The following is a 26,363-nucleotide window of genomic DNA, read 5'->3' as shown; positions in this document are numbered from 1 at the left end:
TGTACGTAATTGCAATTGCGTTAGACATCCATTTATTTATTTATTTATTTATTTTCAGTGTGAAAGAAGTCAATCATCAGGTTCAGCTACTTGGTTACAGCTCCCGTTGTGGAATTGTTCTTTTGTGTAATTGCTCTAAACACTTAACAGAGCTGCTTTTGCAGAATATTTTTCTTCACAGTTAAAAAGATGCTAGAACATTTTATTTCTTCACAAATTGCTGCAGAGGTTACCTTTACTTGAGATCTCCAGAGTAGCTTCTGTAGTAGTAAATAGTTAATATCTGATTTAAATTACAACTTGCAGAACACTAGGTAGGTGGCATAAAAAAATCCAATACCACTCAAACAGGGACAACAGAGTTAAAGAACCCCACTTGTCAAGAGCTATCGGGGGGAGATCTGGTGCCATGAGTCATACTCCTGAGTGTACTCATTTTAATTACATAGAAGACAGACAACCAGAAAAAAAATAAATTTCCCAAGACCATTTAAACTTATTTTCATGCTATGGAGAAAGAACATATGCATACTTTATCAGCAACTGAGATACCGAGTAGAAGTCTATGTCTGGGTCATGTTGCAGATGACAACCCCCAACCTACTAGTGTAACTAGTAAAACACTTCTCACCCAGAAAATCTGTTTCTCTATACAGTATCTCAGTTAGAATGTAACTTTTAACATAGTTTTTAACATAGTAGCACAATAGTAAGAACTGACATTAAAAAATGGCAGAGCTGCCCGGCAAAGGTGAGCACTCTTCAGTTTCAAGAACTGCACGTTTTCAGCAAGATCTCTTGAAAAGCACAGCAGAGGTAAGATGTATGAACCTGACATGCGATGTTTTACATAACAGCAGACAAGAAACTTGTACAAGACAAAACCAACCTCTTTCTGACTGCAAGTTTTTGGCCAAAATTTGAGCAGTCCTCTGATTACCTATATGAAAAATACAAACAAGTTAAAACCAGAACAAGCTTCTATTACATATTTTATATAATTTAAAAATAAACAACTAAATAAAATATGAATTTGCTTTTCCCTATCCAGAGGTTCAATAAAAACTTTGTTGCCTTATTTAAACATTTATCTTGTTTTGGTTATCAGAATAATATAAACCTTATCAAAAGTCTTTGATTATCCATTCCCACTCCACTCCCACCTCACATTAATTGATATCATGTTGATAACATCAAAGCATCACAAAATGAAGTTAAATCTCCTGTAGCTAGACAGCCCAGCATATTTTTCTCCTGATCTATGTGTTGGGGAGCACCTGTCTTGGTTTTGAAGCCCAAGAGCAAGCAGCGTACACTGACTGCACAAACAGGGTTATACAGAGGAGCCCTGTCCTCTACCACGTCCTTTTTTCTTCTTTAATTTGAAGTGTGACAGACTGGAAACTCGAAATGATATGAACTTACAGAGAAAATAGTTTCCAGTATCTACACTGGAAACTATCACATGTAAGACTAGAAAAAACCCTTCAGGAAACTGAATTAGAAAGCACAGCTCCTAAGAGGGGCAAGGTGGAGGAGGAGGGAAACAGGGAAACAACAACAAACAAAAAGACTGGAGGCCCGTTTCCTAGAAACAAACATCTGACACGGCATCTAAATTACAAAATTAATGCTGGCTAAAAAAAGCCATAACTGCATGTTTTGGAAGCAGAAACATTCTCCAAGCACTATAAACTTCCATTCTGAGCAAAGGACCTCTGCTTTTACGATATAACAGCACTTAACGGATCATACCCAACCATAAAGCTTACTCAACTACACAAATACTTTCCGTATTTGATTTTTCCCATGTTGATTTTTTCTTCTTTTAACCTTCCCAGCTGGCTTTTTTGTTCACAACGATGTGTACTTTCAAAAGTGACTTTCTGACAATAATAGGATTTTAAGTGCTCACCAGTTTTGATCCTAGGATACACAAACATTCTGCTTCTACAAAATTGAGTGTCACTTCAGATGAAACCCAACATGTGAGGAAACCCCAGGCAGCTCACAAACTTATGCTCAAATCCAGAAAAGCAGCAAGTTCCATGGGAAGAAGAGCAGATCCCTTACAGAGCCTCAGCCCTGCAGTTGCACCTAGCTGGCGACGTGCCCCAGCCAACCGAACTCCCAACGCCACCATCCGATACCTGATGGAGGAGTGGGCGGCCTGGGGCGGCCCGGACAGGGCCATTTTGCAGCCTGGCCACAAAGGCAGAGCTCGCTCCCTGCCCCGCTCCTCTGCTGCTGACCTGGCCTCCTCGCTGCCGGCTCCACGAACACGGCACGGTGAAGTGGGGAGGGTAAACTCTGAGCTCCATTTCCCTAAATGACCCGATCTGGCAGTCCTCTCATCACCTGCTTCCCCTCCCTCAAGGAGTCAGGCTGGCATAAATTAATTACGCTTGTTTGTCTAGATTCACAATTTAAATACACTTTAAGTCTAGGGCCACTTTTTGTTGTCGTTAATTAGCTCGTAACTGAACGGCTGTTACACACTACTGAGATTTTGTATTTTTGAAGAACAAATCGGAACATTTACAGGTGCAATAGCTCATTCTGTCAACACCTTCCCTGCTCCCCAAAACAATGCAAGAAAGCCAAAAAATGTCAGATGGCTGCATTTGCCAAAGGAAAGCTGTGAGAACCTACCATACACCTCTTAACTGGAGCATGAATTTCCTGGTCTTGGAAGCACAAAACTGGGTTAGCTACAACAGCCCAGTTTCCAGCACTCGGTAATGAGTGCCAAATGTGCTTCACTACCTAGACTTACATTCTCAACTGAACTTGACAAAGAAATAACATGTTCTTAGCATAGAAGTGCAGACCTCAACAACATACCTAATCCTTGCTCTTTAGAGGAAGGATCAGTTTCCAGCTTGACCATGCTTTCACATTAAAAAAGCTGATACCTGCACATTTAAGTTCAAAGATTTTATTCCAAGAAATACATGAATGCAGATCTGAAATCTTACTGCTCTTACTACACAATGCACACGATTAATATTGTTCCCTGGGCTACAAAATTCCTATAAAGTTGACTTACAGCAGCAGACACCTGCTAGACAGCTTATGCACCAGGGCTGCACGTTTAGCCTGATTCTCATGATATGAAATCTCTTCGATGTAAAGGCTATGGCACTTAGCAGGGTTAGGTAATGAGCTCCTCTTGTCAGTTCTGCAAACATCAGGACTGACCTAAGGCAGACTACCATAGTTAGAAGAGCTCGGACTGAATGTCCTCTAAATTGAGCCTGAGTGACAATTCCTGCCAGAAAAATAACTGTGAGGTACTCATGAAGATAGCCTTCTGATGGAGTGCTTAAAATACTACTTGACCTGAAGCCAAATAAAAAAAATACAATGCTATTTCACCAGTTGCCCCATCAAATTTCAACACTTATATTTCAAGCATTTCAGAAAGTTTCTTAAAGCTTCACTTACTATCATATACTAACTTTTACTCCTCTTATAGCAAAACAGGTTTTATAAATGTTCAAATTAATGACCAAGGCAAGCACAGGTCTCATGTCTTCTCCATTCCGAATTCATCTTTACTGTTGTAGAGGTGACCAGAATTGTAAGCTATGACCCAGGTGAGGTCTCAGAGTTGTACTGTGGCACTCCTACGTCAGTAAGACCTGCCTTCCCCCTGCAGAGTTTGGGCTTGGAGCTTGTATCACAGTTCTGTAAATTCACATCAGGACTTTGCCATGTTGTCACTTCATTCAGCCTTGCAGGTTTTTATGTAATGTTATATGCTTGCTGCTCATACGTCAACTTTAACTGCAGAAGTACCTGGATTGTTTTATCCTTTGGCTTAAGGAACTGAGCTTACACAATTCCTTTCTCCTCACCCTATCCAACAAAATCGGCTTATTGACCAGTTAAGCTGGCAACGCTGCATTGCAGTGGGGAGGAAGGCTTTTCAAGCAGACAGGACAAATTTATAGATGGTCAGGCCTACTTCCACCACCTACAAAATAACTTCTTTTCTGATGAGGAACACCAACACTAAGCGACCCTGCAGAAAACAAGCTTCCACTGAGAAGTTGGTGAAGATTAACATTGTTTAAGAAAAAACAAATCACAAAAGCTCTTCACTTTTCTGTCACAGAAAGTGATGAAGTGTTTAAATTCCAACATATCCCTAACGGAGTGACATCAGATTGTCAAACTAACAGTTTCTCTTTGAGCTGGTCTGATACTAGTCTGTTTCCCCATGAGCTGCTGTGCTGCCCTGCCTGCATTCTTCTTTATGGGCATTGCCAAACTACTTGCACAAAGCACTGCAATCCCCTTTCTGGCTGAGCTGCCGATGCATGGCGTGGGAGATTCAGCCCGGCAAAAGCCTCTGATGCCTGAAGCACCTGTACTATAACTGTCAAGAGGCACCCCAGTAACTGAGAGGACAGAACAGAAACATCACATTGGGAATGTCAGGGCCTTTCTGTCTAAATAAAGTGCTGTTACTCTTTCTCACTTTTATTTTCTGACTGTGTTTTCCCTGAAAATTTTCAAATTTATGCTAGGCACAAGCCATCAGCACCAAAAACATTGAAATTTTAGTTGTTACCAGGAGGGAGTACAGTTGTTACATAAGATCTTATATAAGGTAATTCGCATGATCTCAGTGGTTCAAATTTTTATTTAAATTTGTGCTCCATCTTGGAGATGGACTAAGAGAGAACTGCACTTTCAAACCCAGGACTTTCTTAACAACTGTCCTAGATTTAACTATTATTTTTCTTTCCCCCAAATGCCTATGGATCATTAATCAAGATATCACAGATAACACTGCTGTGCAGTTCCAATGAGCTGCAGTGAAATACTACATTGAAATTAAAAATAGAAAAATATTCAACTGAAAAAACACTTACAGGCTCTGTTAAAGTTGTATCTTTTTCCAGGAACTGTACAACACAATAGGCGAGCTAGAATGTAATTCATATGGTTATTTAGTTTAAACAGACACTGTTTAGACATTGCAGCAAAACTAAATATCCCGACTTATAATGGAAGCACTTCAGATGAGGAAGAAGGTACAAAAAACCCCAACCCAAACACCCTAGAACAGCCATTTAAAGTTCTTCCAAACTAAACAAAATAGCAATTAAAACAGCAAGATATACAAGCTAGCTGTATCTTACAAAAACTTCCTGCATACCAAAAATCTTCAATTTTATCATCTTAGAAGACAATCACTTTAAAACTTGACAGTACTTCCTTAACTCAGATCCATTATCTAGACAGGTTTTCCTCACCTTCAGTTCCTGTATTAACATTACACTGTGAATAAGGTAGGATTTTCAAACATCTATTTTGGGGGACAAAGTTGATACTTTCATTCAGAAGAAAAGCTTTAAAACAACTTTGACTGAACACACATTACTCGAATAATAGGTGTCAAAATTCAGCAGTAAGATTACATGTGAAAGGATGTTTGCCTATCCCAAGAGCTCAGATCCAGCTGAGGATCCTGTCCCCAGCAGTGGCCAGTAACAGACACTGGTGGAAGAGTGCAGGCAGTGCAGGAAGCATAAGGAGACTAAGTCACAAGCATGCTCTCCTGGCCCAGGCCAAAGTGTGATATTGTATGTTACATAATTACTTACATTTACCTATTGTTTAGTTACTTAGCACACAGTTAAGTAACAAAACAAGCACAGCTCTGCCATGCACAGAACCATATGCTAATCCTATTGCTGAAGCAGTTAAAACCCTAGATTCCATTACGACTGAAATGGGGAAATCACAGTATGTTTCATCTCGCAACATAAATCAGAGACAAAATTATTTACGGGCATTGCATACATATTTCCATACTTAACATGTCTGAAATCAAGCATTACCTCTCAATTTTTTTTGAATCTGTTATCCCAAAAGAGGTAATTACAATGCTGTAATTACAACAAGCCTGACTTACCGCTCCTACCCTCAGGATAAGGATGTGTATGCATGGACCCAAAAAATAACACAGCACACATGAATCTCAAAATCCCATTAAAGTGTTCCTGTGCAATATATCTATTGTTCAAAGACACAAAGGCTCAATCTTAAACCAGCTTTAAGACTTTAAGAGCAGGCTAAATTGTGCTGTAGCAACAAAGCAATGGGCCACTCCTGACTGTGAAGTAGGCTCAGTGCTGGTTTCCGGATAACACAAAGCCAGAAATATACAGTGACAAAAATGCTCCTTCATTTCCAAGTGGTATTTGGTACATGGCACTGGTGGTTTATCAAGGGATAGGTGAATAGCCTGGCCAGCAAACCAAATGCTACTTTAAAGCACCCAGTACAGCCGAGTTTATAGGACCCTTCCAGGTACCAATGGCCCAGATTAATCATAGTACAGAAAAAAGGCTATAGCTTGCTGTACTATCTATCAATGAGAATACCTTTGGCATATGACGGGTCCCTTTCATATCACTGACTCATTCCATGGAGCAGCCTATCGCACAGTAATAAATCACAAAGACAAGTGATTTAATTAAATTAGTTCCTAACTCTCATATAAAGTTTTAACTGAGCTCTTGTCTTGATCCTGTTTGTAGGCTATATAGTCATAATGATTTCACTTCATTAGAAACTCATTTCCTTGTATCTTTTGTCTATAAAGGAGCTATATTAGCAAGCTGACTAAGTTAACAAAGCAAATTTTTAATTAGCCACAGCAGAATTACTTGTGAGTTTTCATCAAATATATTCAATACTCAAGCGCCATATGTCTGGAAAGCATATACATTATTCCTTCAGTAAGATGATGAACGTCTGTGCTAAGTATAAGAATGGAAGTCAAATGAATAACTGCAACATTTTGACAGCATGTCATGGATCTACATAATTTCTGGCTGATCTGGAGAGCTATTATGCATTTCTGCCATTTATATCCAACACCCTTCCCCTCCCTTCAGTCACTGGAATTTTAGAAATAAAAAAGCACTTCTGAAATAAGCACCTGGCCATACTCAAGGTTCCTTTATACACAGGGTGTAAGTTACATACACAAAGTAGCAATGGAACAAGGTCCTGGGATTAAAGTGTGACTGAGTAGCAAACCACAAAAACTTCAGTTGATGTAACTTCGAATTGCTGTTACATTCTATCGTTTTGAGATATTTAGCATAATATTAAAAATTAACATTTAGACAAGATATGTAAGATCTTAAAAATAAATAGGTATCCGAGATTGCATTTGCAAATACCTCTGAATATTGACATTATAACACATACTGCTTTAAATTTTCATTAGTTTCAAATGCAAATACAGAGAAAACCACAACTCTTAAAAATAGGTAAAAGCTTACCTGTGCATGAAACAAAGCTAATCCCTTTGCAGTATGCATGGGAATCAGAACTTTCATAAGGAACTGTTTGTGTTCTGCTTTCAGTGGCAGTGCAAAACCATTGATAATACTGAAAACATGAAGAAGTAGGATTTATTTTTATTTTAAAAAAAGGCACCACCATCACCACCACCAAAAACAACACATTTTTTTCTTATCAATAAATCGAGAATTCCTGTAAATTAAACCTGATAATTATGAAGCCATAAATTAACTTTACATATGCACAATCTCTGAAGTGTTGGCATCATGCAAGTCTGGCCTCTTGGTAGGAACACAAGAGAACCACAGTAGACGTCCAATAATACTCTTCAGATGAGGCTGAAGTATTTTTATCATGACCTCCATTGGACAAAATAATCTACAGTAAGTCTTGCTGTTTAATGGTAAAGCTTACACACATCAGGAAGCTGATTCATTTTGCACAGAATCACTTAAGACAACTTGCCTTGCAGGAGAAAAAAATAGACGGTATATAATTTTTATGCTATTTTAACATTGCAGTTTGGACACTTATTCTGAGATTGTTGAACAACTTTTCTATACAAAAATGAAGTTAAAAAGTTGTCACTAACTCAATCTTCTTTTAAGAGTCAGTTGTAGAACAGCAGTCCTTCAGGAGGTTGTTTTTTTTGGTGTGTGTGTGGTTTTTTTTTCCTCTAGATTTTAGATTAATTTGAGAAAACAGTATCCCTTTCACTTGATTTTCATTATGATTTTTTCCATGATACTTGCACAGTCTTTGGATTTTTAGTAAGGCAGTAATATTTATAAAGCTTTCTACTGTGAATATATCAGTGACAGTTTTAGAAAACTAGTAAAATGCTACCACAAAGAACTTAAGAGGTAAAAATGAAATTAGTGAATTAATGGCAAAAATGGTAACTAAAACGCTTACAAGGCTTTCCTGAATAAAATTTAAACAAAACCAGCCTGTTGAAGATTAAAGCATTTTATTCAATGTGAGGTGAAAAGTAAACATTCGTTGTCTGAGTCAAAGAACATGTCCTTTATTGGATATATTCCTCACAAGCCAGGACTCTTGAGAAATATTTTGCCTGTCATCTTTAAAACTTGTACTGAAAAAGAACAATTTATACCCGATATCCTAATTTTATATTCACGTGGTAACTAAGACAGTATTAGATTATATCAGTGACTGCACTTTATCACTCATTACTATACTCCTCCCTTTCCCATTTCGAAAGCAAGAAAGCTGAAACAAATACCCACAATAACACTTCATATTTTTTCTGTCAGATCAAACTTACCTTCCTAATATCTCAAGAAGTTCAGCAACACCATTGAAGTGCTCTGTTTCATATATAAACCTGTTATGAAAAGAGACAAAAATTGAAAGATAGATTCAAAAAAAAGTCTTTAACAAATTTTAGATATTTGAAAGCCTGATGACAGATCAAAACCAGGTCTTTTCATTCAAGAACAAATCACTGCAGTCACAGACCATGAAGGTAATATAAAATATTGCTCAACCTAGACACACATACAGCCAGACAGAGCATACCTGAGGAAAATGTTGTTAATCTGTTTCCTGATGAATGCTCGTAAACCAAGGAATTTTCCATAAATTCGATGAAGAACTGTCTTTAGGAAATCACGTTCTCGTGGGTCTTCACTATCAAAGAGCTCCAATAACTTTAAAAATTAAATTGAAATTTATTACTTTTAGAAGACTTAAATTTTGCCATGCTACTAACCAATTTGAGCTTTATCTTGAACTTACAAGTTTGCATTAGAAAAAATAGAATCAGTTTGACCTAAAATTTTGTTTGGATGTCCAATGTTACTTTCAAAATTAGACTTTTAATAAAGCTGTTTTTTTTTTTTTAATAAGCAAACCTAGCAGCTTCGTTTCAGTCATATCAAAAAGCCTGTATACAACAGACATGAACAAAGCTATTCCAACAATTACACTATCAAAATAAAAATGAAATTTTAAGAATGAGATTATCAAATTTTAGGTAAGTGGTTTAGGTAAGTGGTCTTTAAGATATAAGAATGAATCAAATTTGTGTCATATATTTACAATTTCTTAATTAAAATCCTGTAATACTGCTTTCAATAAGCTACTCACGTCTTCAAGGTTAAGCAAACCCATAATTCTTTGCAGAATCATTTTGTAAGACAAGTCTATGATAAGAATCATGCACATTTCCCCAGGGGAAGAAGAGGGATACATATGTTTAACAGAATGATAATGCATTAAAAATGGGCTAGGGGTGGGGGTGGGAAATCACAGCAAGTAGAAGTTGGTTCATTTCTGTCTGAACCTAACAGTGTTCCCCCGTCTCCTTTTATCTAAACACCTCCCCACCCCTCTACCCCCCGTACCCCATTTTCTTCTTATTGATTCTGGGTGATGATCATGTTTGGTATTGTTCCTATACAAGGAAATTTCAACATTCAAGATTTAATAAGAAACCATTACAAAAATCTAAATTCAGAAGAATTAAGCATAAGGTAATGAAATCAACCGATTCTCTAAAACAGACTAAATGCCCCAATAAGCTAAGCTAGCAAGACTTCCCACACACTTTTGCTTGTGGAAGGTTTTCCAAGGATACAGAAAAGACCACACTCTTGAAGACATCAAAAGATATTCCAATCCCATTACAGGCCACTACTTTATTGTTGTTTTTTTTCCTCCTGTTTGTCCAAGTAAGAGCATATTTAGAAATACTAGCTGTGCTAAATAAGTTAGTAACTTATCTCAAGTAATCACTACAGCCTCCTGCTCAGTCCAGGTCTACAAGCTTAGGTATGTCTACACCAACCAGCAACAGACACTGGAAACAGCTGTTCAAGAAGTTTGCTCGGGCTCATTTCATTTTTACATTTAGAAGGAATTTCTCAGGGCCGCTATCCCACTTTTTCTCCCATATATAGCTTTCTGAGCATTACGCTGTCTTTCTTGTACTCTAAAGATCACATGAAAACATCAGGAACTGAAATTCTGCAACATGGCTCCTAAGAACCATGGTCCAATTAGTAAATTGGATTTCCACGGCCAGTAGGTCAGCAGCAGCTTCAGCCTTGAATTTTGTGTGCAAGTTGAACAAAACAGCGAAGGGAACACCTATAAACAAGAACAGTAAAACCAAACAAGCGGAAATATAAACAGTCACTGAAGGTGAGAAGGGGAAGTGTCCATCTATGTTGTTATTTTTCATTGCTGTACTCTGATGGCTTGCCAGCACTCAAGCTTTTCCTTGAAAAAATGAGTATTTTGACATGGTAAAAATCCCCACTGACGTAATATGGGACAAAAATTGTTACTGTATCATACAGCCTTGACGAGTTATATTTACTGTCTCACTTAACTTTCTTGCTCATAGTTACTTTGCGTGGTGAAACAATTTTCCATGTTTTTCCTATGTATATTCTTACTTGATTTTCCCTCCATGTTTAACACATGATAGTATGAGAATGACACTATTCAGTAACAACAGGTGCTGGAACACATTTCATATACAGTAAGTTAGTTATTCACAGGAAAAACAATTCTGCTCTAAGTTTTCCCAGTATAAACCTCTATGAAAAAAACAAACAAAAAGGCACTACAAAGCACTAAAACAGTTTAATTGGCCCACTGTTGATTTGACTGGAAATAAATTACAAATCATTACAAGCACAACTCGTATTCACAAAATACAAAAATCTTGTATTGCAAAGCACTGAGGATACCACCTGAAAACAGTGTTCCTGAAGTCGCTAATTACATATAGCCTGTGCGATATGAAGTGCTGTTCATTTAGTGTTTGGCAGAAATCATTGTTGGAACAACTAAGGTTTAACCCAGTATCAAAACAGAAGCTTTACTATCTCCTTAGTGTACAATCAGCAGGTAAGTTAAATCTGAGAGGAGATCTTTGAATCTAAGATAGGAAACCTCTCTACTCACCTGCTGTACAAATCTCTGGTCAATGTATCTCTTTGCAATGCTAGGCTGAAAATCCGGGCTCTCCAAAAATCTTAGGAAAAATTCATACACCAACTACAAACATTAAAATGAAAATTTTGAACAAGTTAATAAGCACACCATAATACAGATTTTATACCCCACCCAAGTCAGTGGGACTATTTGCATACATAAAAGGTATAAAAAGGAAACTGAGGTCTAACACATCACTGCTTAATCATGGCCTCTAGTGGAATTTACTGTAAGAATTTATCAAGAACATTTTAACTCTCAGAAGAGAGAAAGCTTAATAAATAATTTACTGAAGATATCACTGTAACACAAAAATCAAGTGAAAGATCTAAGTATTACTCAAATTCACACTTCCTACTATATTAAGAACATATTATGTAGAAATAAGTTATCCAACACTTATCAACACTGAGGGTAAAGTTAAGTGCTCTAACATTATGTAATTCTGTAAAAACAGATTAAAGAAAGTTTGCTAAGTGCTTCTGAAGCCAGGTTTCAGCTGCAAGCTCCAAAAATGAAAGGTCATTAAAAAGCTGAATGAATACGTAGAAGCTTAACAGTTGGGCTTAGCGTTACATTTCTATATCCTGGGCATTCAATTCAAACAAAAGGACCTTCTGCAGATTTACCTTCAATATCCTTTATATTTTGTAGTACTTATTTCTATTGAGTTCAAGTCCCCATTCGCTATGATCCTGCAAGGCCCACAGATGGAAAGACAGACAGGAGATAGAGACAGCGAGGGCCTGAGGTAGCAGAGAAAGGCATGAAGAAGCCAGAGCACAAGTCCCGTATTTTTGGATTCATCAGAAGTCCAAGACAAATTACTGTTTCCATAACAATGGCAGGTGGGGGAGGATGCACGCAACTCTCCCAATTTATAAAATACACATCAGGCGTCTCTTAAGACAGAATTGAGAGGAAAAATGTCTTCAGTTTAGGTACATTCAGGGCCTCTTACGGTCTCAATGCCTAGTCTTAGCTCCACGATAGTTAAACAATTAGCAATAATACTAAAATGCAGTTTAGATACATGCAGACATCACTGACTGGACTTCTGAATAAAACCCACGTTGAGGTCATATACACACGGGCACGTATTTCAGCGATTACCACTACAAATACCTATCAAAAACCCCAAGAGCCAACATCTGAGTAACGCATAATTACGAAGTTCACTTGAGAAACGCGCTCAGCAATAAGTACTTTTATCTAGAACATTTGAGGTCGCAGTTATTACGCATAGCCTCAAGTGGGGCATGCTGTATCTGCAGAGCAGAAGCTCAAAACCACAAGTTCCCCTTCACTCTTTCCTCCCCTCTGACAGAGACCATAACAATAGCTTTTCAAATCAACAGTCTAAACATACACAAATGTCATATAAACAGAATTGTATAAAATCCAAGCTTCCCTGTACAGCCTTAATTTGTCTTCTTGTGCATAAACACAGCAGACAATAACAGTTGCAGAACAATGGAGGACAAATTTTTAGAAGTCTGGTAATAGCCAATCCAATAGTGTAATCATACGTATTTCCACACTCCATCTTCTGCCTTAGAGATTGACCATGGCTACTGATCTTTTTCAAGCTAGAAATTAGATAAATTTTTAGTGGTTTGTATTGAAATGGGAAGCATATGACTGGAGGAAAGTCATTAATAGTTTTATAGGATTTAATTTTGGAATTAAATTTAATTAAATATTCACATTATTTCATATATTAAACATTTCTTTAAGTGACTACAACAAATAATATTCATATGATAACTGCTGGGGTGATGCTGCATGCAATATTGGAAGCTATCGCCAGAGGGGGGGAAAAAAAGGAAAAAAACAATATCAGGGTATCAGTAAGAAAGGGACAAGATGATTCTGAAGGCCTCAGGCAATAATAGACAGATACAGGACAAAATTCAGCAATTGCAAAGACAGTTAAAAAGACAAGAAAAAGCTCTGCTAAGCAACAAGAAACTATTAAATTGAGCAAAGAAGGGATGAATACTGGTCCTGAATGCTAGTTAACCATGGGATAACAAAGATCCAGCCACACAATGAAGCCATGTCAGCGACAAGTGAAAGCCAGGCATATTCCAGGAAGATACTGATGTACAATACAGTACAGAGATGCACAGTCCTATGTATGCTGGAGAAAATATATTAAAACCTGAAAGGATACAGAGGAGCCCCTAGAATCCCGTTGGGCCACAGTGCCTCTTACGAGTGAAGCCTAAACGGGTGTGTTTTGTTTCCCCTAAAGCAAGGGGGGGCAGGGAGGACAATTATGGCTTCTTTCCATAAATAGATATGGGAACAGGGATAAACATCCAGCAGAAGAACTAGGCTAAAGCATAATGCTCTAACAGCGTCTTGGTACAAACTGCCCAAGATTAACTTTAGGGTATCAGTCAGAACCAAACCCAAGGTTTTGGAATAGGTGTGCCTCGTCTACAAAGTAGAACAAATCAATACTAATGCAAGAGTTTTCCATCAGATATTGAGAATAATTAGCAGCACGTCTCATTTCTACAACAGAGAGAAGATGCATTAGTCACTGTTTGAATGCTTTGTATAATCCTTGCTATTGCAGAACCTCAATTGTTGCTATTGTTCTTAGGAGAGGAGCTTTCAGAAAAACAAACATTTAGGGCTCAAAAATCCCTGAACGGCTAGCTACTCAATCCGTGCTCAAAAGTGAGTTGCAGAGCTGGTAGAAGTGTCGAGTAACTCTGGAGTTCCTTGGGAACCTTGGGAAATCCACGAAGCTTTATCCAAGGTGTTTCAGGAAGCAAGCAGTAATGGCCATTTCTGGGCAGGCACCCCTCTCCTGTAAACTAAGGCTTGCAAACTCAGAAGCACAACCCTAAGCATCAACAAGGAGAGTAAGGATGGATTCTATCTGTAACAGACACTGGCTGCTCCTACTTTAAAACAAACAAACAAACAAAAAACAGACAGGTATGCTCAACTTTCCTGAGTGTAAGTGAAGGGTTACCGTTAGAAATACTACTAAATCATGGGAGAACTGTTGGCTTTGGTAGTTCCAGTTCTCAAAAACTGGTCTGCTTGGATAAAAGAGCAAATAATTCCTTTTACATTTTGGTGATTCCGTGTTCCTTCTTGCAGGGACCACTAGAATATTATTGCTTTAAGCTAACAACTCTACCATCCACAGGTCCCTAAATAGAAACACAGGGTGACTAACGCCAGCCTCTGCACCCTAGTTTAGTTGCTACAACTGTCTGGAGCATTGCTTTAAAGCTATGTCTTTCATGTCGCACCACTTTCAATGTAGGTCTACAGTCTTTTGTAGCGGCTATGCATGCTGCTGGTAAGTTACTAAGCCATTATATACGATGTTATTGTATAGAGAAGCGTCAACACATTCAACAGAACAAAGAACAGTAGAGATGTAGCGATTCAGATTTGTTCTTCTTCCCCCTCCCAGAAAATTGGCTATGTGACAGATCAGAATTTTGCATTCTACCATCCAGTTGTGGGCACACGAAATGTAAAAGAAAGGACAGGAGAACACAAACTGTTGTCTGTGCTGCAGTGAGCAAATCTATTCCAAGGACAGGATGAATAACTGACACAGGAGAAGGAAATCCATGATCAATAATCAGGCAGCCCAGCCAAAACTCATTTAGAAAAAGACAAACACTGAAAATAAAATTTCAAATAATAACACATAATACTCTTTCAATTTCTCTTAGACAAGCATAAAGCACAAAGTGAAGCGGTCACAGAAACCACAAGCGTTTTTCTATAAAAAGAACTATAGTTTACTTATGTCCTAAAGTGAACTGAGAAAACATTTACAAGTTTTACTCCTGAGAGACAGGCATCTTGAAGTCAGATGATGATGCCTCTACCGACCATAAGAGACATTTGCATAGCCCTTATGCAGACCTCCCCCTGCCCAATCAAGCCTCGCCATTATTTGAGGCATAGCCATTTCTCCTACAAATTAGACTCAGACATCCATGAGCTAATTATTATCACAGCCTTTAGCCTGCACAGCTATTTTTTGTGATATCTTGTTTCTTACTTGGTTTAAGTCTGAAATACTATCCTGAACATGGAAGTGTAAATATCCAGTATTAGAAGTCCAGGCTTTAATAACAGCATGTCTTGATTATATTATATCATTGATACACAGGGACATATATGTCCATGTGGTATTATGAGGACAGAGTAGCATCCCAACTCCCCTGAGAGAGGGGAGCAGATGGTATACAGATATGCAGCACATATTACTCTTCTACCCACTATTAGGAGTTGCTGCACGATAAATTTTATTTAACAGATACTACTTTTACAAATTCAGCAATGAATAACCTGAGATATGAACTTGGATGATTACAAGTGACTTAGGATTGCTCAACTTTTAACAGTTTATTGAGAAAAATTCATCAGTAGTGCAAGTCAATCACGTGATTGATACAGCAACGCTATAAAAATCACGAGATTGGTACAGGAGCGCAACAATAGAATAACTAACCAACTGTTACCAAACAACAACGCCTATATTGTAAAGTTTTTGCACAGAGGGAGGGAAGAGGGTGGGAAGAATGAGGAGATATCTATTTCTTGCTCAAAAGACAAATAAAGGCTATTGCTCCATTTTTGTTATTGTCACAAGAAACTGAATTGCTAACATCTGCTTATATTTCATTGAAATCATACAAAAATTGCTCAAGTACAGAAAACAAATCTCTTAAATAAAGAACATAATTACCTAAAATACCCACACGATTTTAAGACATATATACACACACCACACTTCAACAACGCAATCGCTCTATTTAAAACAAAAACAAAACAAAACAAAAGAGCATTTAAGCAATTTGGAACGCTTACATTCTGCCATATTTATACATGCAAGAAAAACAACCACTTTTTTCCCTTATGAGCACAGAAACTTACTTATACTCGTAAAGATCAATTCTGAAGTTCATATCAAAGGCAAAAAACTACTCAAGTATGCATTCCCGGTTCTTGCCTTACAAGATGATTTGAAAATAAAGGAATCACACACCTGTATGTGGGGCCATGAGGCTTCAAGAGTTGGCTCATCTTCTTCTGGATCAAAATCTGGGTTATCGCTAGGTGGAAGTGTTCTGAAAATATTAGAACTAATCTGTAACAAAAAAAAAGAAATTTAATTGTATTACTTTTTATTCTTCCACAGAGCACACTGAGCAAGGTATTGCTTTTATCCTAAAAGTACATGAAATGACACCAGCTAATAAAAAAAAATAAATCTTTTTCTTTATATTTTTTAAAAGCCCTGAATTCAAATAGAGAAAAGCATGAAGCAGGCTAATGAAAATAACAATAAATTAATTTTTGGCTTCATTGTTTCACAGATTTGCTGTTAGATATTGTCATATCTAATGTTTTTCTCCAGAGCCATTAAAGTTAAAAGAACATTTTGTTTCCTCCTTAATAAAACTTTTTTTTTAAACTATATGACATCAAGAGCTGAAGTTTTATATAAGCCATCAAATACAGCATGACTAACCAATTGTGATTTAAACAGATCTCTTCACATGTAAGACAGACAATCCCAAAATATGTCTAATTTTAGAGTTCTTCACTTAACTTCATTTCAAGGTGTTCTTTACTTGTAAGAAAGAGATGAAGAACTGTTTACAGTTTTTCATCTTCCGTCATTTCAAGATATTTCAAGGTTTGGGGAAGTCAAACTTACGTAACAATTGTAACCTTTTGATCTAACCACAGAGTAGCTTAGGAGAAAAAAAAAAAAACACAGAAAAACGGTAATCAAAGTAATTCAGTAGCAAAATAGTCATATCAAATCAATTTCAAAAGAGTGAATTTAAAGGGGATTTTTGAAGTATATGCAAGTCTGGATAGCAGACCCATCTTTCACATGTCAAAAGAAAAATAAATGTCATGTCATCTGCCAGATGCAACACACTGGATTTTAAATCTCTTTAACACGAACAATAGAGAACATGAAGTTAACTTCATTTCTGCATTTTCTACTGTTCTCTCAGGAACACGTTTAACCCAATTTTTCCAATTAACTTTCAAGCACATTAGCCTCTTCGATCAAGCCTGTTTCAAATAGCTGCTAACCATCCAACCCTGCTAAGCACAAAAGAAAGGCTGTTTGACAGTTCGCAGCAAACGCTACTGCACAGCTTCCATGGAGTCTCCAAGGTGTTGGAAGGATCCTGCAAGAGGGCTTGAAAAGATCCTGAAGTCACCCAGCTGGCTTTGCATAGCCGAATCAGCTTCTTCATTAAACAAGACTTAAAGCTACTGCATGAACTCACTTTTCAATTCCTCCCATGCCCTCCATTCTATGCCCCGTCCCTGTGACCTGCTGGGCACGTTAAAGCTGCAGGTACTGCTGCTCTAGACTAGAAGGGCGATGATGTTCTGTGTGGATGGCCATTAGAGCATGATCTCCTAGTTTTCTGAACAGCAGAAGCAGCATTGCAGTTGTTTGGTGTTGCAAACATAACAGGACACAAGTAAAATTGGCTGGAGGAAGGAGGGGAAAAACAGGAGTTTGAGAGAATTTGCATTTTATTAAAAGCCAAGGACCAAGCCTTGGTTCTGTTACTTGATAATGTCTACTCTTATTAGGTATGCAAGAAAAGATCCACAAAAAATATTCAACATACAAATCTGTCCCCTACTGAGGCTACCCTACATCTGCTTACAAGTCTTCTGGTAACATCTCTTGACAATACATCCTTTTATTTCTAGATGCATCTTGCTAAACTGATCCAGTCAAAGTTCGTAGTCCAAAACAAAGGTATTAAACTACCACACATATTTCTGTAGCAGAAAAACAGCAGTTCTCTCTGCCAGATCTTTCAAAAACTAATTTTATGACTTCCAGAGTATTCCATACCTCTACTAGCACTATCAGTCTCTTTCTCTAGAAAATCTTAGAACAACTGTATACAATTTTTGTACTAACCAGTCTCCGCTAAAGAACTGCTTCAATGAATTCATTATTGTTAAAATAATTTTGCTACCAGTTTCATCTGCTTCTTCTACTAATGTCTTGCTAATAATATTAATCAAAACGTGGTTTGGGTTAAAACCCTCATTGCTGTTCAATGGGCAAACTCTTCTGCATATCCTCTCATATTCTTTAAAACACCCCTTTTCATTTGTAAGGGGGAGGTCTTATCCCAAAACAGTGATGTGAGACGTACAAATCATAACAGATTTTTACAGGCTTTTGCAGCTGGATCAGTTTCCAGAGAAACTCAGCATTAGCTTCCTAAGTCTTAGAAACGTTTGTAAAGTGACATCTGAAAATGTATCAGTTAAAGTATTAAGATACAGCATTTTTTAAATTAGTTTTTAATAGAAAGGAGTGCCCTATTATCTGCACACTTCCCAAGGAAGCTAAACATTTGGAGAGATACTAGAATCAATCCTGATTTCTTAGCATGCAGACAGGGATACCTGGTGTCTTTTGAAATTCTGAATACACAGCTCATGCAAGCTACTAGCATAACCTCACTGACATTAGATTTCTAAATGCTGGTGGGAAATGAGGGGAGGTTGGCAGGCAAAAGGAGACGGAGGAGCAATGTGAACTGGAGGGACATTTCTGCCAAACCTGGTACAGGCTATAGCTTTCGAGGTTCCCAGGAGGTTTTAAAACTTTTAAAAGACTTGTAATGCCAACCCCTAATTTGCTGTTAGCTTCGGAGTACTTTCAATAGACAATTTCCAGACTGAGGAACTGCTGATTTTGGATGACCTAGAAAGGAGGTGCACAGCCCTTTGTGTTACCCCTTCAAAACTATTTGTAAGCAAAACTCTTCCTCGGTTCTTAACACAAAAAGACTTTGGCAATGGAATTACAGAAAAATCAGGTTGCCTAGTACACCAAAAAATAATCCTGCACATCTAAACAAAGATATTTTTATAATCTTATTCCATCCTTGATGGCCTGAAAATACACTAGCGTCATTTCAACCAGTGCTGCCTACCTCGGGATCCAAGCAGAGCAGGGACAGTTACAGGAGGCATGACTGCATGGTTTTGGCTCAGCAGCTATCATGGCATCAGAGACCACGCGAAGGGAAGGAAGGCTAGGAGACCTCCTCACCTGCACACACCTTGCCTATGCACTGCTCAGCAACAACAATTTGTTTCCTCTTGATATCTGTAAGGGATTGTTGACTTTGCCTCCCCAAGACACAGGCGATTCCAATGAAACTGTGCTGCTTCCTCTGCAAGCTGCAGGAAAAGGGTCCCAGGTGTAGGGAAAGACAAGGGGCTTTGGAAAGAAATTAGCTCTGTTTCTGCCACCAAGGCCACTCTGGCTTTTCTAAGGAGATTGCTGTGGCCCGTTCATCCTTTACAACCAGCCATGGTAGTTAGGATTCACTAAGGCTGATTTCTACTTTTTTTTTGCCTCAAAAACACTATCCTTCAAACTCTGGGAAAAAAAAAATAAAATCAAATGCCTTTTCTTTTAATACACTAACACTGAAGAGAAAAAAAATCTGAAAAATAAATTAAAAAAAGGAAAAGTTCTACAACTCATAGAAGCTACAAAGAAAGGCCTCAAACCTGACACACGTGTTGTTTGAAGGGAGAGACCCATCCAGAGCTCTTTCTGAAAGCTGGTACTTAGTCCTAATTCATAGCAAAGACCTTTGCTGCTGCCAGTTGCCAGGGAGACTAGAAATACTGTTCAGGCTTGGAGGGATCTTTTGTCTCAAGCTCTGGAAAAGCTCTCATTGAGTATTTAAGGCCTTCTACATTTTCTGTCATTTTAAAGGAGAAAAGGAGATGGAAGGTTGTTGGAAAGAAAAATAAGCATCCAGAGCCCAATCATTTGCACAACAACAACAACATCCTCAAAAGAACAGCTTAACACCATATCTCCAAGAAAAGGAAGCAGCTCCAACATAAAAGAAAATCTCTTCACCCTTCAACAAGTATGGTAGGCTAGTTAGTATACTCTTTCTTTGAACAGGATGCTACAGAGGACACACAGAGTAAGAAAATACTACAAGGATTCAGGCTTGTTGCCACCAGCAGTGGGGGAAAAAAAGCTGAGGAATAGGTGGACAGACTCTGTCCTCTATATTGTTGGGTAAAAAAAACACTTAGTAAGGAAACACATCTCCTTTAAAATAAATAAATAAACAACAGAAGCCTCCTAAATCTTTTGTGAAGATTAGAAAGCATCTGGTGAAACAGACAAAATTATTAGAAGTGTTTCAATATATCTTAGTTCTTCAGTATAACAGTATAATTTCTACACTAGTTTATATTAGTGTTCTTAGAAAGAAAAAAATATAACAAACAAACAGATAAAAACAACACTGAAGGAAAAAAGATTTCCGTGTATAGAAAACCATAAAAAGTTGCAGGCCACATGCTTAAGTCTGCTTACCCACCCGATAGCTACTTTCAAAGTCAGCATTGTGCATACGTAAACTTAACCAACGGTTAGACAACTGTTAGCCTCAATGCAAGGGGACTAACATTATTTTTACATTTCAAATATCTAGACAAATCAGTTTCGAAAACATTCTGAAGTATTTTAATAGTCCTTCAGCTATGTTCCCTGCATGTGGAGTAGTAGTTATATGTAAAACAGCACTTCTGTAGCATTTGGAAATGCATATTAAAATCTGGGAAAGTCAGCAGATACGGCCACATATTTTGTTGCTTATTCAACAAACCATTTGTAGAAATTGCATGGTACAAGTCATTCTGTGGTTTACAACTCGAGAAGACCACTTAGACTAATCCAGCACAGCTCTCTAAGGCCCAAACAGTAACAAACAACCACACCAAGTATTTACAAAGCACAGTCGTTTTCTTACACTGATAAACCTTTCTGTTGACACTAGCACCCACAAGAATCTTTACTAGAAGACCTTACGCTGTCATTCCACTGCCATTCTTAAAGAAACAAAAACAGGTAGCACTGAAATATTTCCATTTTCTGAATGAGAATGACTTCAAAGCTTATCCAGAATGCAAGCATCTGCAGTACACCAGTTCTTTCATTTTAATTACCCTGAAAGTATCATATTTCAGCTAATAATTATAACACACAAGTAGCGTGTTTTTTTTTTCTTTGCAAGCCTGTAAGCCAAGATATCATTAACAAATGATATTATATTTTATAAGCAGAAAAAAAACCAACAGCAATTCTGAGTTAGGTGCCATTACAATTGTAAACTGATTCATTTAGGATATTTTATTCAAATTTAAAATATCACATGAACGTTCCATTCCAGATTCTACTTACCATTTTCACTATGTCAGCATAAGCTGATTCAACAATCACTCCACGATTTGTTGAAACATATTCAACCAGTTCATTCAGTGTTGCTCTTTTAATTTCCTTGCTTTTCAGGTCTGAAACAGAGTCCATGAAGTCAAAGAGTATACAACACTGCTGCAACTTCTGACAAAAGAGATCTTGCTGTTCATTGGAGGTGGCATCTGTAAAAGGAAAGAAAAAAAACACCTAAGCCCATACAAGCGAACTCAGGATTGCTAAATCTGTTCTGTTGACTAAAATTCGCATAATGTGTCAGATCTGTAACTGAGGAATGGTATAATGCAGGACCAACAAATTAATAGACAATACTGTAAAAACGGAAAGATACTGAATGGATCTGTTTAAGTATGCTAGAATGAAAAAAAAAATCACTATTTGAAACTTGTATTTCACAGAAATAGTGAATAAATATAAGGTTGTAGTTGTATATACAGAAAATAAGTGAATTCATTTTATTTGAGATACACAGACATTAGTAAGTACCAACTCGCCCTCACCAAAAGTCACATACACAAGCAGTGCATCATACTAACCTTTCATTCATCCGATTTGTCTCATTCTGTTCCCTAATCCTTTATTATATAACCTGCTTAAAAGCTGTAAAATCTGCTTTGAAGGAACTTTGTCTTTTTTTTTCTTTTATTTAAACCACGATGCAACATACCTCACATACTTTTGATACCATGTGACGGACGTTTCTCTTAAGAATCAACTCCAATATTTCAAAAGGATTAATCCTGAATGTTCATGCTTTGGTTTAAATAATTTATCATGATCTTAGTCACGTCAGGCTTTCCAGCATTTTTGGCCTGTTAGGACAATGTGTTTGTCTATGACTCTGCATCATCATTTCATGGTGCAGTTTCTCTAGTAGTAGATAAGCAGAATTCCTCCATTAGTATTTCACACTAGCTCTACAGCAGATGGATTATTGAGTACTGTATACTTCAAAAATATAATACATCCTGAAAATATTATAACCGTTCGGAAGTTGCAGGATCACAGCAAAAGCAGCTGTGGTTTTAACTACGAAATCCGATAAATGTCATACTGCCTAGATATATGCTGAGAACCCAAGTGCCCTTTGTTTGCTTTTTTGCTTTGCTCATTGGGGTTCTTAGTCACTCCAGCAATAGTATCAGCTCTTCTATCAGTCACTTGGGATTTCACCTGTTCTGCTGAAAAATTTTTATTCCCAGTTTCATCTGGGACTAAGGAATGCTTTCTCCCTATAAAACTTTCAAGACCTGTCTATAGCCAGACTACCTAATCCCTTAGCTTCATTAATTCCCTGCAGCATTTACATTAACGCTGCCGCTTCCTCAGAAGGAAATTAGCACAACAAGGAAAGGAACAGGGCCTTGTAACACTGCATGTTGAAAATCCTAACTCTCAGTTTAAAGGTTGAACAAAACACAGAAAGGTCTCACACTTCTCTTTATTGTTTTAGGAGTATTCTAAATAAGCAAACTTTAAGTTTGTAAATTTAACAACTCCGACATTCTTTGACGAAGCCAGTTGCTCAAGTTTCTTACCAAAGCACCTCCCACTTAGTGGCCAGAACAACAACAGGGGTTTTAGCATTCACTAATTATCTGACAGAATTCTTGCATTTCCATACAAGCAAAAAAGTAATTGCTAAAATGGCCTGAAATGCCTCCACTGTAATCCCAACTGCTCGCCGTGCCCTGGAAGTCCAAACACCAGAATACTGTATTGCATTGCACTCCCTTTTGCCATCTGACAGTTAACATCTTATTAACTGAGCATAACAACTTCAGCGGGCTTTTGAGAAAGCCGGAGGTTATTATTCCCTCATAAAGAGCGATCTGTACTACTGAATGCTAATTCTGCAATTTTAACCATTTTTCTTTTGAATGCAGATGCCGTAAGATGCTTATTTTTGCTCAGCTATCTACAAATCGCACGATACCAAAGACGTGAATCGTTACACCCTGCAAAATAATGAACGTCAGCTGTAAAAACATTTGTAAGTTACATAACATTTCAGCTCAGCTCTTCTAATACTCGGCAGCGGGTTGCATGAGTAAGACCTGTACCATGGCAACAAAGCAATAACAGTGACACGCTGCGGGTAACATCCCCAAAGCCTCGCTGGCGGAACTGCCCCAGGACGCACAGCTTCCCCCGACGCTAACCTCGCGCTGCCAGCCGTCCGCACGCAGGGCTCAGATCCGCTCTTACTTCTGCCCACTGAAAGCCTGACCGTGCTCCACCTTGGCAAAGCCCAGTAGTGAGGTGCAGCAAATACAGCACCTTTGGCTGATGTTCGATTAAATCAAGTTTCATTAACCAAAATTTTAAGTTTTAGAAAGCAGCTGACATCGTCTGAATTCTCCTCATAGTGGTTAAAACAAACTTGTTAAAACAAAGTTGAAATCAAGCAAGCAGAATTCAGAAGAAATCATCAAATCGCTTATTACCTTCCCTAGAACATCAAAGAAATCCTGGTGTTAGCCACTTTAATTTCAACATCAGAGTCATAGAGATCGTATCTCTCCGGCCACGCATCACCAGTCCCTTTCATTAGCAATCTGATCTATCTCAATTAGACATCTTCCTAAATGAAAAGCCTGCCCATAAATCAGTTTTGTTACTTGCACCATTCAAAGCCAAGCCATACAAAGTATTTTCTTCTACACATGCATCCATTACTCACAATGACAAGGGGAAATCGTGAAATAATGACACGTGCAAGAGATGAAAACTGTAAGGAAGGTAACAAGAGGACTAGTCCCGCGGCATCCGCATTACCTCTCGTGTGCTCAGCCCCTGCTTGACACATGGCACCTGTATCCCAGGAATGCTGGGACAGGTGCCATGAAAACCACCACCTGCTTTGGGGAAATTCATGTCAGATAGCATTCTTGGCTTCTTAAAGCCTTGTCTTTAACTACATCTAATTGTCCCAGCACAACAAAAGCTGGACAACCCTACGTTGCAGTAAAATCATATTGCAATAGTTTATTCCAGCTCTATGAACAAAATAAACTGTGCCAACATTATTGCATCAACACCAGAGCTTTAAGCTTTAGTGGTTTAACCTGTGGCTTGATTTTTAAACAAGTTTTAATTTAACTTCTATCAAGATTTATTCCACGCATCTGAAGTTCATGATAACTGCTTACCCTAAATACCAGAAGGGCCACAGAAGGTAACACAGGTTCAAAGTAGGCAGTGGATGCTTCAAGAAAATAACCCTAGGGACAGGTTGTACTTTCAAGTGGAAAACAAAACAAAACACCAAAGATTGAATTCTATTAACCACCTGTCCCTAAATTGCTGTATGTTGTTGGAAAAGTCACTTTAAAAAAAATAATAGAAAATGGTCTGTATGTTGTCTGCTCAGGTGATCAAAATCCAATTGGCTCAGCTTTATTTTCTAGAGGCTGCTCAACAGAGGCACGTCTTAGGAAACTCTTTAAATCCACCGTTACATCCGTTTGAGGGCTGTTTGTCACTTGACCTGGGGTCCTTGGGAAGGTCCTAATGACACTTCAGGCAACCACAGAGAGCCAGTTCATAATCAGATATGACAGTAGGAAATCCTAAAGACAAAAAGTTGTGTCCAATACCAAAAAAACATTGTAAATTAAGATCCATTTTAACCATCACTCTTTCTAAGGATTGTCATTGCCTCTGGTCATCTGCACAATAGATGGTAAAATATGTTTGTAACTGATTAAAATAGTTCATTTGATCCTTGCGCTTCATGGTACTCAAATTCTCAACAGACTACTACTACTGTTTACAAAAGCCTAATCATTACATACAGTAGCCACAATATCAAAGGATAAAAAATTACAAACAAGTGGACTCACAAGCTCCTCCTGAGCAGAAGTTACTAAACATTAAAGCTGCATGATTGTACAGATTGGTCTCGAAATCAAATGCTTTAATACTTACCAGGTTATCAGTCCAAGCCTGAACATGGAGCACTGAGTTAAAATATATTTTTTTTCAGGGAGGACCCAACCAAAATATAGATAGGGAAAGAAATTTTACAGTCTGAGCTACCTCATGAGTATATAACTATAGAGACAGACACCGCCATACCACCAGCCAGGGGACTGCAATGACATCTTCCCACACTGTATTTATCTCACGTTCACAAGCATTTCTCCTGGAAGGAAAAGAAAGATGCTTCTCCTTTCTCAACAGAACTGTTTATCCAGGACCTCCTGTGCAAAGCCAGGGAACACAACACAATCCTCGCTTCAGCAGAAAGCAGAATCCAAGTCCCCGGAACTCCCCTCTCAACTGGAAAGTCAAAGAATCAGAACTCCCTTCACAACCTGGAAATTCAGAAAACCTTACTTTCCCTGCCAGTGCAAAACAAACCCTCTCAAATATTTGTAACAGGTTTCCAATATTTACTGTGCTACATGCAGCTGCACTCGATGGCAGTGGGGTCTGCTAGCACAGAATGAAGCCCTAACACTGACACAAAGAGACAAGCACAGGTACCATGAGACATCATACTTGCTTTTCTTTTCTTCACATCATTTGAATATCAACACTGTTGAATCTCTGGCCTAGCCTACGCAAGTCAAGCATAAGGAAACCTGCCTAACCTCATTTTAAATTTTATTTTTGTTCTGTGCAGTTCTTGTGTACACTGTCATTGCAATCTCCTGAAGCACCTGAAAGTGTCAGTGTTTGTGCTACAGACCTGGTAAGGAGGCACTGTTAAAAAATCGAGTTTTGATGCAGTTGATGTTACGAGAGG

The 26,363-nt window shown here is 38.0% G+C and overlaps 1 protein-coding gene across 4 annotated transcripts in view; it reads right to left on the bottom strand.

The window, feature by feature from the left end:
* Nucleotides 1–26,363, bottom strand: part of PPP2R5A (protein phosphatase 2 regulatory subunit B'alpha) — a 44,808-nt gene that overhangs the window by 4,723 nt on the left and 13,722 nt on the right. For all 4 annotated transcript variants that reach the window (XR_014581117.1, XM_083827787.1, XM_083827789.1 and 1 more), the window contains 8 exons: nt 21,578–21,774; nt 16,340–16,441; nt 11,272–11,364; nt 8,875–9,005; nt 8,621–8,680; nt 7,311–7,419; nt 4,884–4,937; nt 890–940 (listed from right to left, as the gene is read on the bottom strand). Coding sequence is in view for 3 of the 4 variants with exons in the window: in XM_083827787.1 (XP_083683913.1) it covers nt 890–940; nt 4,884–4,937; nt 7,311–7,419; nt 8,621–8,680; nt 8,875–9,005; nt 11,272–11,364; nt 16,340–16,441; nt 21,578–21,774 (797 nt within the window). In the remaining variant the exon portion in view is untranslated. The remainder of the gene's footprint in view (nt 1–889; nt 941–4,883; nt 4,938–7,310; nt 7,420–8,620; nt 8,681–8,874; nt 9,006–11,271; nt 11,365–16,339; nt 16,442–21,577; nt 21,775–26,363) is intronic.

Source organism: Anser anser (assembly GCF_964211835.1).
Source record: "Anser anser genome assembly, chromosome: 3".
Taxonomy (NCBI): Eukaryota; Metazoa; Chordata; class Aves; order Anseriformes; family Anatidae; genus Anser; species Anser anser.
The sequence above is the reverse complement of the archived record's forward strand: the minus strand, read 5'-3'. Positions and strand labels throughout refer to the sequence as shown.